The sequence below is a fragment of the Rhinatrema bivittatum genome, chromosome 5 (assembly GCF_901001135.1).
Source record: "Rhinatrema bivittatum chromosome 5, aRhiBiv1.1, whole genome shotgun sequence".
In the NCBI taxonomy this organism is placed as follows: Eukaryota; Metazoa; Chordata; class Amphibia; order Gymnophiona; family Rhinatrematidae; genus Rhinatrema; species Rhinatrema bivittatum.
The window spans coordinates 215192676-215204928 of NC_042619.1; the positions used below are offsets into that span (position 1 = coordinate 215192676).

Sequence of the window (12253 nt, forward strand, 5' to 3'; positions counted from 1 at the left end):
GGATCTCTCCTTGGATATTAGACTCGGGAAAGGCTTGTTTAAATAGCCAAGTCTTAAGCCTTTTTCTGAACGTCAGCAGGCAAGGTTCAAGTCTGAGATCAGGTGGTAAGGAATTCCAAAGAGCAGGGCCCGCTGTAGAGAAGGCCCGGTCTCTGAGTGTGATATGGTGTGTCCCTTTAATAGGGGGAACAGTCAGTGAACCTTTGTATGCTTCTCTGATGGGTCTGGATGATGAATGAAGTCTGAGGGGGATTTGGAGGTTATGGGGGGCTAGTGAGTGGATGGATTTATGGATGATAGTGCATGACTTGTGTAGGATTCTGTAGTGTATTGGTAACCAGTGAAGATTTATTAGAATGGGAAGAGATGTGGTCTCTTCTTCTGGAATTAGTCAAGATTCTAGCTGCCGCATTCTGGAGCATCTGGAGTGGTTTGATGGATGAGGACAGGAGGCCTAGTAAGATAGAGTTGCAATAGTCTATCTTGGAGAATATTACTGATTGTAGGACTGTTCTGAAGTCATGAAAGTGTAAGAGTGGTTTCATTCTTTTGATTACCTGCAGCTTGTAAAAGCAGTTCTTGGTTGTATTGTTAATAAATGTTTTTAGATTCAAGTGTTTGTCTATTATTACCCCAAGATCTCTTGCTTGTGTCACAATGGTGTTAATTGGAGCAATTTGAGGTGGGGGTTGCTGTTTTCGGGTGTGATGAGGAGGAGTTCCGTTTTGGCGGAGTTTAGAATCAGATTTAGGTTTGCGAGGAGTCCGTTGATCTCTTGAAGGCAGTTTTCCCAGTATTTGAGGGTTTTTGAGAGAGATTCTTTGATGGGTATCAGAATTTGCACGTCGTCAGCATATAGAAAATGTTTTAGTTTCAGGTTGGTTAATAGTTGGCATAGAGGAAGAAGGTATTTGTTGAAAAGAGTTGGGGATAGTGAGGAGCCTTGAGGAACTCCTTGTGAGGAATTGTGACGTGGTGATTCTTTATTATTGATTTTAACTTTATAACCTCTGTTACTAAGGAATGACTTGAACCATGTGTGAGCAGAGCCTGTTATTCCAATGTCAGAGAGGCGGTTGAAGAGGGTGGCATGGTTGACAGTGTCGAAAGCAGCCGACAAGTCCAATAGAATTAGTAGGAAAGATTGTCCTTTGTCCAAGCCCATGATGAGGTGGTCTGTTAGTGATAGGAGTAGGGATTCCGTGCTTAAAGCCTTGCAAAATCCGTATTGTGTAGGGTGTAGTATTTCGTGATCTTCGAGGTAGTTGGAGAGTTGTGAATTAACCAGTTTTTCCAAAATCTTTGCTATAAAAGGTAGGTTAGAGATTGGGCGGAAGTTGTTAGGATTCTTGGGATCTAAGTCTTATCACTTGAGAATATCACTTGATCTTCTCAAGTGATATTGAGTATATATTGAGTATATATATTCTCAAGTGATATTGAGAATATCACTTGAGAATAATATAACTGCTTCAGAATGCTGCTGCCCATCTTATTGTACCTATCCAGTGGGATTGTGCATATTGCTCCTATACTGATCCAATTCCATTGGCTTCCAACAGAACAGCGAATTAAGTTCAAAATATTTCTTACTGTTTATAAAATTGTAAAGGGCATTAGCCCTCTATACTTAGCCACCTTTTTGTTACTGTATCAAACGTCTCACGTTTTGCACTCAGCAAATGATTCATTATTGGTTGTTCTGCCAAAAAACAAAGCCGGCTAGTAAAAACTTGGTCCTGAGCTTCCACAATTGGCTCAACATTATGGAATTCTCTATTGAGGGTGCTGTGTTCAACTGAGGATGTTAAAGTGTTTTCTAAATAATTAAAAGCCTATTTGTTCAAAGAAACTTAAAATAATTTTAATTTTATATAGTCATGAGATCTGTTGTACATATATCAATCTTAAAACAGTTTTGAATATTATTTCAACAGATATTTTAATTCATTATGTCTTTTGATATCGTTTATTTTTATTAGAAATGATGTGAAACTGTAAACTACTTAGATGTTCTATAAAACCTTTTATTAAGTAAATTAATTAATTTAGAAGCTTACATCAAAGAATCATAAGTCTTTAACGCACTTACACAGTGTAACCCAGCCCTTACTTATAATTTTCTATTCTCACCCCTCCTCACCTCCAATCTGACTTCTCCTTACTCTTAAGCTAATATCCCCTTTATACATCAGAAAACCCAATTATAAGATACTTTCTTTAATTATGTTATTTAATGATGTTCTTTATTACTCTGCTTTAGCCGAGATGTTAATTATAATACTAATGTTTTTATGTTACTAAATGTTTCCATGTATGAAGTTGTTAAATTGTAAACCGGAGTGAAAGCTTCCCGCTATACTTCGGTATAAAAAAGAACCTAAATAAATAAATAAATAAATAAACAAGAACATAGCAGATGCCATGCTGGGCCAGAAAAAAAGTCTTGAGCCCAAGCATCCTATCTCTGACAGCAGCCAATTTGGACCTTCAGGAAGTACCTGGCAGATTCCAAAAAGTAAATCCATTTCTTGTTGCCCACTCCCAGGGACAAGCAGTGGCTTTTAATTGTTCATGGACTTTTCTTTCAGGAATTTGCCCCTACCCTTTTTAAACTCTATGCTAGATGCCTTGACTGTGTCCCTAAAGTAACAAACTTCATAGTTAATTATGCATTAAATGAAAAAACACTTTTTCCTTTTTTTTATATGTGCCTTGTTCCTGGCCTTCCGCCTGTTCCTTGTAATCCGGTATGATGTGCATACGGCTATCGGTATAAAAATGTTAAATAAAATAAATAAATTTGCTAACCCAATAGCGCCAAGGACTAAAGGACACATCATAAAACTATCTGAAAGAGTAAATAACCATTCCCTATGTATCTGTTCCACACCATTCATAATTTTGTAAACCTCTATATCAACTTCCTCCGAGGTAACTCTTCTGCAAGCTAAAGAACCCTTACATGTTTAGCCTTTATTCATAAGGGAGCCATTCCATCCCCATTATTTTTTATATCCTTCTCTTTACCTAGTTCCACTATCTTTTTCTTGAGATGGGATGACCAGAACTGCAGACAGTACTAAAGGTGCAGTTGTACCATGGATCAATTGAAGCAGAGATTCTCTGTTTTGTTCTCCATTCCTTTCTGAATAATTTCTAACATTCTAATTACTCTTTTGGCTGACACTGCACACTGAGCTGAGCATTTCAACATACTGTCCTCGATGAGACAAAGATCCTTTACCTGGGTGGTAATGCCTAATACATAACCCAGCATTGCATACATATAATTAGGATTATTTTCCCCATATGTACCACTTTGCATGTGCTGACAATAAATTTAATCTGCCATCGAGATGCTCAGTTCTTGAGTCTAGCAAGGTCCTTCTGCAGTTCCTCACAGTCTGCCTGTATTTTAACTACTTAGAATATTTTTGCATCATCTGCAAATCTGATCACCTCATTCAATGCCTTTGATTCAAATGATTAATGAAAAATTTAAACACAAGATGTCTCAGTATAGATCCTTGGGGCACTCCACTAATTACCTCTTTCCATTGGGGAAACTGATCATTTAGTTCCAATCTGTTTCCTATTGTTTAACTACCGTATTTTTCGCTCCATAAGACGCACCTGACCATAAGACGCACCTAGGATTCAGAGGGGGAAAATTTAAAAAAAAAAAAATTGTGCTAAACCGGCTCTGCGTCTGGGCGTCTTATGGAGCAAATTAGGGGAGTGCATAGGTTTTTTTTTTCTCCCCATTTTGTTTTCGGGTCTGGGGAGGGCCATTTCGGTCCACTCCCCAGATCAGAATATTTTTCTTTCTGTGGGAACCCCCAAACCCCCCCATCCCAACCCTTTAAATTAACAACCTCCACCCCCCTGACCCCCCCAAGACCTGCCGAATTAATTTCCTGCAACCCCCCACCCTCCTGACCCCCCCAAGACCTGCCGAATTAATTTCCTGCAACCCCCCACCCTCCTGACCCCCCCAAGACCTGCCAAACGTCCCTGGTGGTCCAGCGGGGGTCCAGGAGCGGTCCGGGAACGATCTCCTGGGCGTGAGCCGTCGGCTGCCAGTAAACAAAATGGCGCCGACGGCCCTATGCCCTCACTATGTCACTGAGACCGACCGCTGCTATTGGTCGGTCTCAGTGACATAGTGAGGGCATAGGGCCGTCGGCGCCATTTTGTTTACTGGCAGCCGACGGCCCTATGCCCTCACTATGTCACTGAGACCGATCGCTGCTATTGGTCGGTCTCAGTGACATAGTGAGGGCATAGGGCCGTCGGCGCCATTTTGTTTACTGGCAGCCGATGGCCCACGCCCAGGAGATCATTCCCGGACCCCCGCTGGACCACCAGGGACGTTTGGCAGGTCTTGGGGGGGTCAGGAGGGTGGGGGGTTGCAGGAAATTAATTTGTCAGGTCTTGGGGGGGGGGTTGTAGGAAATTAAGTCGGCAGGTCTTGGGGGAGTCGGGGGGGGGGGGGGGTGTTTGTTAGATTTTTGTTTGGTTTTTTTTTTATATTCGCTCCATAAGACGCACATACATTTTCCCCCCACCTTTGGGGGAAAAAAAGTGCGTCTTATGGAGCGAAAAATACGGTAGTTCCCTAACCAGAGACAGACCCATTGTTGCTATCAATACATTTATTTGCTCTTTAACTGTTGAATAAAACAATGACTTATTTTAATCACGTTTCATAAAGTGAAAAGAGAAAGCATTACAAACCTCTGTTAGATATAGCACTTGTGAGGCAGAAGGGCCAAAGAAAAGTGAATCAAGGGATGGACTAAGGCTGGTTTCTCCAAGCTTTGCATGGTCTAAGCAAATTGCTCTTAATTTTTCTACTGTAGTGTTATCTGTAATAAAGAATTTTTAAGAAGTCTCACACTTGCTACAGACATTGCTACATTTCAATAACCAAGCATTTGGATTATTATATTGTCCACCGCATTTCATCATCAGAATTATGCTATTCTCTAACCATGCAGATTTCATTACTTCATTGAGCACACATGGCATGTTAGTCCACTACTCTAAATAGAAATAAGTCAACAATTTTGATGACCCTTAGTGCAAAGATTTAAAGTGTCTTACAAGATCTTCTTTCATGCCAACATTCCTTATTCACAGCCTCAGATATTTCTCCCCCTCCCCAAATTAACATATGTAGATACATACACCAAACAATTCAAACATTTTTACAATACAGTCTTACTGACTACTGCTTTGGAATTAGTCACATTTGAGAATATCTTATTTTCATGGATTTTCTTCCTTAAAGCACTACTTTTCAAATACAGTTCTAGCTAGGACTAGGTATTTACTCATGTCAAGTAAAGGAGTCAAAATTTATTTCTTCCTGGAACTGTCAGTGACAAATGGGTTAAATTAAGGTCTTACCAGGAGGCATAAGCTTCATGAGGACACGCGCTCCATCTCTAAGTGGTGGCATACTTAGGCTGCTGCCTAAATCTGCAACTTGCCAAAGAAAAGATATATACCTAGGATGCAATGACATGATCTAAAAAGAGAAAAGATACATTTACCAAGGAAAGCCAATGCAATAAGAAAAGAATGGAGCTCTTTTTTAAGTTCAAAATCCAGGTTTAGTAAGAGCTTTTTTTCAAATATGATCATTTTATATGTAACTTTCCAATTCTAAACAAGCATAGTCAAGCTACTTAACTTTTGAGCCTTGGTACATTTCAGGGCTAATTTTGTTGTAAGGCAGTTTCATAGCAGCCATGAGGAGCTACGTAGACACTCTTGTCCCTCTTTTTACCCACCCTGTAAGGTGCACTAAATCCCAGACTTGGCTCACTCCTAGAATTCATTACCTATGTTCCTGTGACTGCTCTGCAGAACATCTCTGGCTAAAATCCCATGCAGACTTCACACATTTCAAATTCAGCTGACCACCTTCCAATTTGCACTTGCCAAAAAAAGACTATTATGTCCATCTGACAAACTCTCTTATATCCAACCCTCGCCGTTTCTTTGCCACACTCAATTCCCTCCTCAAACTTCCCTTGCCTCTCTTCCCAGACTATGGCTAGTTACTCCCACGACAAGACTCACAAACAGGCCGATACAGTACAGTGTGCTCCAACGCGCGTCCAACACCCCCCCCCCCCCCCCCCCCCGGACCTAATAGCGCCCGCAACATGCAAATGCATGTTGATGGCCCTATTAGGTATTCCCGCGCGATTCAGTAAGTAAAATGTGCAGCCAAGCCGCACGTTTTACTTTCAGAAATTAGCGCCTACCCAAAGGTAGGCGCTAATTTCTGAAAATGATATTAAGTCATGATATTAAGTCATGATATTAAGTCAGAGGGTGCACAGAAAAGCAGTAAAAACTGCTTTTCTGTGCACCCTCTGACTTAATATCATGGCGATATTAAGTCGGAGGTCCCGAAAGTTTAAAAAAAGTAAAAATAAGTAGGCCCGCGGGTTTGAAAGCAGGACGATCAATTTTGCCGGAGTCTGGTTTCCGAACCCCTGGCTGTCAGCGGGCTCGAGAACCAAGGCCGGCAAAATTGAGCGTCGGCTGTCAAACCCGCTGACAGCCGCCGCTCCTGTCTGAAAAGAGGCACTAGGGGGACATGCCCACTCTCCCGCGTTTTTTACTGTATCAGCCCAAAAATTAGTCGAGTTCTCACCCATGTCAGCTTTTAACTGCCTCTCCCCAACTTCTGACTACCATTCCCCTGGTCTCCACCACTCTCTCTTTTCCTGAATTCACAGTGGCGGAAACTGCTTGTCTTCTCTTTTCCTCCAAACTCACTTCTTCTAACCTTGTCCCCACCCAATTCTTCAGCTCTATCTCCACTGCAGTCATCCCTCCCATCTGTCACATTCTCTCTCACTCTCCATTGCTGCTGTACTTGCTGTCTTCAAATGTGCTATAATCATACCACACCTTAAAAAACCCTCACTGGATCCTACTTGTTCTGCCAACTATTGTCCCATCTTCCTTCTGCCTCCAAAATACTTTAATGTGCTGGTCTCAGCCGCCATCTTGACTTTCTTACATCTCAAGCCATTCTTGATCCACTCCAGACTGGTTTTCGCCCTCTACATCCAACTGAAACAGCCCTTGCCAAAGTTTCCAATGACCTGATTATGGCTAAAGCCAAAGGTCATTACTCTGTCTTATCCTCCTTGACCTGTCTGCTGCTTTTGACACTGATTATTACTACCTACTCCTTGATACTCTGTCCTCGCTTGGATTTTGGGACTCTGCCCCATCTTGGTTCTCTTCTTACCTTTCCCATCAAGCTTTTAGCGTTTCCTCTGGAGCTTTCTCCTCTACTGCCATTCCACTATCAATCGGCATGCCTCAGGGATCTGTCCTGGGCCCTCTTCTCTTTATATACTAATTTCTTTGGTACACAGATTTCCTCTCATGGCTTTCAATACCATTTTTATGGTGACTCCCCCCCCCCCCCACACATCTACCTTTCTACACCAGAAATTTCATCAGAAATTGAGTCCCGGATCTCAGCCTGCTTGTCTGACATTACTGCCTGGATGTCCCACTTAAGCGCAACATGGCCAAGTCAGAGCTCCTTATCATTCACCCCAAGCCCATCTCCCTTCTTCCTCTTTTTTTTTTGTGGATAACAGTCACCTTTCCCAGTCAATTCAGCCTGTAACCTAGGAGTCATTTTCAACTGCTCTCTTTCCTTACATAAGAACATAAGAAAATGCCATACTGGGTCAGACCAAGGGTCCATCAAGCCCAGCATCCTGTTTCCAACAGTGGCCAATCCAGGCCATAAGAACTTGGCAAGTACCCAAAAACTAAGTCTATTCCATGTTACCATTGCTAATGGCAGTGGCTATTCTCTAGGTGAACTTAATAGCAGGTAATGGACTTCTTCTCCAAGAACTTATCCAATCCTTTTTTAAACACAGCTACACTAACTGCACTAACCACATCCTCTGGCAACAAATTCCAGAGCTTAATTGTGCGTTGAGTAAAAAAGAACTTTCTCCGATTAGTTTTAAATGTGCCCCATGCTAACTTCATGGAGTGCCCCCTAGTCTTTCTACTATCCGAAAGAATAAATAACCGATTCACATCTACCCATTCTAGACCTCTCATGATTTTAAACACCTCTATCATATCCCCCCCTCAGTCGTCTCTTCTCCAAGCTGAAAAGTCCTAACCTCTTTAGTCTTTCCTCATAGGGGAGTTATTCCATTCCCCTTATCATTTTGGTAGCCCTTCTCTGTACTTTCTCCATCGCAATTATATCTTTCTTGAGATGCGGCGCCCAGAATTGTACACAGTATTCAAGGTGCGGTCTCACCATGGAGCGATACAGAGGCATTATGACATTTTCCGTTTTATTCACCATTCCCTTTCTAATAATTCCCAACATTCTGTTTGCTTTTTTGACTGCTTTTTTGACTTCTCTATGCATAGCTCTCTCTCTCAGTTGCTGGACCCACCTGTTGGAATGCTCTTCCCACAGATCTCCGCACAGAGCCCTGCCAGTACAAATTTAGGAAAAAGCTAAAGACCTGGCTCTTTAAACAGGCATTCCCAGCATAGGTCTTCCAGTTTTTCCCTTAATTACCCTCCCACGTTATTATTATCAAGCTAATTTATTTTATGTCATCTCGTTACCTTCCATGTGATTATCGTTATGCTATTTCATGTTTCTTTTATATTATTTTGTTTATTATTATAACTTTCATTATATAATATTTCTCTTGTTAGTTGCACCCATTACACTTCTCCTGTTATGCCTTTACCCTGTTATACTCCCGTTTCTTCCACTCCACCCCCCCCCTTCGCTGTATTAGTTCCATGTAAACCGATATGATGTACCCACGAATGTCGGTATAAAAAAGTTATTAAATAAATAAATCCAAAACTCTGCTAAAATATGCCATTTCTTTCTCTATAATACTGCCAAAATTCATCTCTTCCTCTTTGAACACACTCCCAGAACCCTTATCTATTATCTCATCTCTTCTCACTTAGACTATTGCAATCTGCTCCTCAATAGGTCTCTGGGCAAACTCCATTAACATGTATCCTAAATTTAGCTGCACAACTTACTTTTTACTAAAGTTGCTACACTCACATAACCCCTCTTTTGAAGTCACTGCATTGGCTACCTATCCACTCCCACATACAATTTAAGCTCCTCTTACTCAACTACAAATGCCTTTGCTCTGCAGCACCCCAGTACCTCCCCTCATCAGAGAAGTCACTCCTATGTGTGCCCTTCTCCTCTACCACCAATTCTTGAATTCGTGCTTTCCACCTGGCTGTGCTATGTGCTTGGAATAGTCTTCCTGAACTGGTGCATCGAGCTCCCTCTCTGACTGCGTTTAAATCCCGTCTGAAGACACACCTTTTTGAGGCTGCTTTTAAATCTTAGGCCTGACTGTATTCCTTTAGGCTCATTAACCAACTTTCTTTTTCTTAACCATTATCTTACTTTATGAAATGCTCCAAGTCTCTTGTCCTGTATGTTTGTCGTCTTAGACTATAAGCTCTCTTGAGCAGAGACTTATTTTGTGTGTATCTGTACAATGCTGCGTATGTCATGTAGCATTATAGAAATGTTTAGTAGTAGCAGCTAGACTTAAGAATTTTGCACTGGAGCAGAGAAATAGTTACTACTAGGTTCTCCTTGGCAAAAAATGTGTGGCTAACTTCTAGGTCCACTAAACCTGCTGACTGTGGGAATACAACATGGACCCTTCTAAACATTTGCTTTAGATAGCTTACATTTTTTGAATAACTAATTTTGGGAATTTCATATGCTACTAATGATGGCAGCGGTAACTGTTAGAGGACAAATGTAAAATGAACAAAATCATACTAAGTGACTTAGTTATTATAGAGGACTCCATGTTGTGAGGCAGCCAAGATAGCTCCATTTTGTCCCTCCACATGTATGGATTTATGGATCCACTTTACCTAAGAAATGCAAGACTACAGGTGTATACACAAACATGGAAAAAAACAAGTTGCTTACAGTAAACAATGTTTTCTGCAGATAGCAGGATGAATTAGCCATGCTCAATGGGGCGGCGCCATCAGGTGGCACTAGGCGGAGTTGTCTCTCAAAGCTAGTAGAACTTTGCTCTACTAGGCATGCATGGCATTCCCCACATGCTCCATCATTCCAGAATTCTCCTGTCTATTTTAAAGCTATATAGTCCTTTGTTTGAGGAATGCTGTCCAGGGAGGAGAGCAGGAACGCATGGTTAATTCATCTTGCTATCTATGAAAAACACTGTTTATAGTAAGCAAACTTGCTTTTTTCCATCGATAAGCAGGCTGAATTAGTCATGCTCAATGGGGAGTCCCAAGCTTATGGTTGCCGTCAGGTGGAGTCAATAATATTGCAACCCAGACTCCTTCATGGATAGCAATCTATGTTGATGCGAAATGGGACAGTACTGCCCATCCCACGGAATTGTCTATATTGGCTAGTTCATTAAGACAATAATGCATTATAAAGGTCTGAAACAATGACCAGGTTTCAGATTTACAGGTCTCTTCAATTAATATATTATGTAAGTATGCAATGGACATCATCGTAGCCCATTACCTGATATGCTTTTTATTGGATGAGCCAATGGCAGTGATTTTGTGTGTAGCAGTACTGGATGCAAAATGTGAACAAGTTGGACAAGGTTTATTTTACTAGCGGTGTCCTTAGTCTGTTAGTGTCATAGGAGATGAATAATTGAGCCAAACGTCTATGCCCTTGTATTCACTTTTTGTAATAAGCTAAGGTTCACTTGCAGTCAAGCATGCAGATGTATTTCTTGCTTCTGCTTGTGTGGTTCTGGAAAGAATACTGGCAGAGTAATGTTCTGGTTGAGGTGGAAGGTGGACAATTTTTGGCAAGAACTTTGGATGTGTCTATAATATTATTTTGTCATGGTAGAACTGTAGATAAGGAGAAAAATGTACCAAGTCTTGAAGTTCACTGACTCTTCTAGCCAAAAGTCACCATTACTAGGAAGACAACTTTTCAGGTCAGGAATTTCAATTCTGCCAAGTCTAAGGGCTTGAATGGAGGTTCATTAAGTGCTGCAAGGACTATGTTAAAGTCCCATGGTATTGGGGATTTCTGCATGGGGGGGGATTTAGGCGAAGCAAACCCCTCATGAAACGTGAGATTAGTGGATGTACGGAGATTGGGGCCTCCACTCTCTTGTTGATATGCTGCTATGACATTAACATGTACTCAAACTGAGGAGATTGTTAGCCCTCTTTAGGACAAGTGATGGAGATAGGAAAGTAACTGTTTTGGTTGACATGTGAAAGGATTGATCATATTTTGACACCACTGGGAATAGAAGTTCCATGTGAAAGCGTAACTACAAGTGGAAGGTTTCCTTGCTGTGACAACTATGTTTTGTAGGTCTTCGGGCAAGTCTAAATAGGCTAGGGTTGTGCATTCAACATCCACACTGTGAGGTTTAGAGAAGGCTGGAGAGAATATAGACGGGCTCCCTCTTCTTGTGTTAGGAATGACAGGCTGATCCCTATAGCCAGACGAGGAATTGCAGAACACTGTACGAGATTCTTATACCAGAGTTGTCTCGGCCAAGCCAGTGCAATTAGGATCATCCTGGCTCGATCCTGTCTAACCTTCTGAATTGTTTTGGGTATGAATGGGTTCAGTGGGAAGGCATAAAGAAGTCCCTCCACCTATAAAATTAGAAAAGCATCTGGGGCTTCCCTGTGTAGACTGGGATGAATGGAGCAGAAACATTCTACTTTCCTGTTCCCTTCCATGGCAAACAGATCTATCCAAGGATGTCACCATCAGTTAAAAAGGACATTGGCCACCCCCTTTGGGAGAGTGCTCACTCAAGTAGTTGGAAAATTCTGCTTAGTCTGTCTGCTTCTGTGTTGGCGATATGATGCCTGCAGCGTTGCTGAATTGCGTTCTGCCCAGTCCCAGATCCACAGGACTTCTTGAAAGAAGTTCCATGACATGGCAACGTAGTTGTTGGTGTGAATCATGATGTTTTTTTCCTTTGAATAAGTGCAAGGCGGCTACTAGTGCAAATTGCATTGCTCTGAGTTCTAGAATATTATGTGCAGTTTTTTGGGACCAGAGATTCTGTGTTCCCCATCCCATCGTGGAGATATCCGTGGTTAGTATGATCTGTTGTGGTACTGGCCATAGGGGTGCACCCCGCTGGAGCACATATGGCCAGAGCCACCAGCATGTGTCTGTCTTCATGAG

At 41.7% G+C, this 12253-nt stretch overlaps 1 protein-coding gene across 1 annotated transcript in view; it reads right to left on the minus strand.

Annotated features, from left to right (window-relative positions):
• The window catches only part of USP9X (ubiquitin specific peptidase 9 X-linked), a 723495-nt gene that overhangs the window by 307125 nt on the left and 404117 nt on the right, over nucleotides 1-12253 (minus strand). Inside the window, 2 exon segments of the mRNA XM_029603145.1 lie at nucleotides 4741-4871; nucleotides 5416-5536. Of these exon segments, the coding sequence (XP_029459005.1) occupies nucleotides 4741-4871; nucleotides 5416-5536 (252 nt within the window).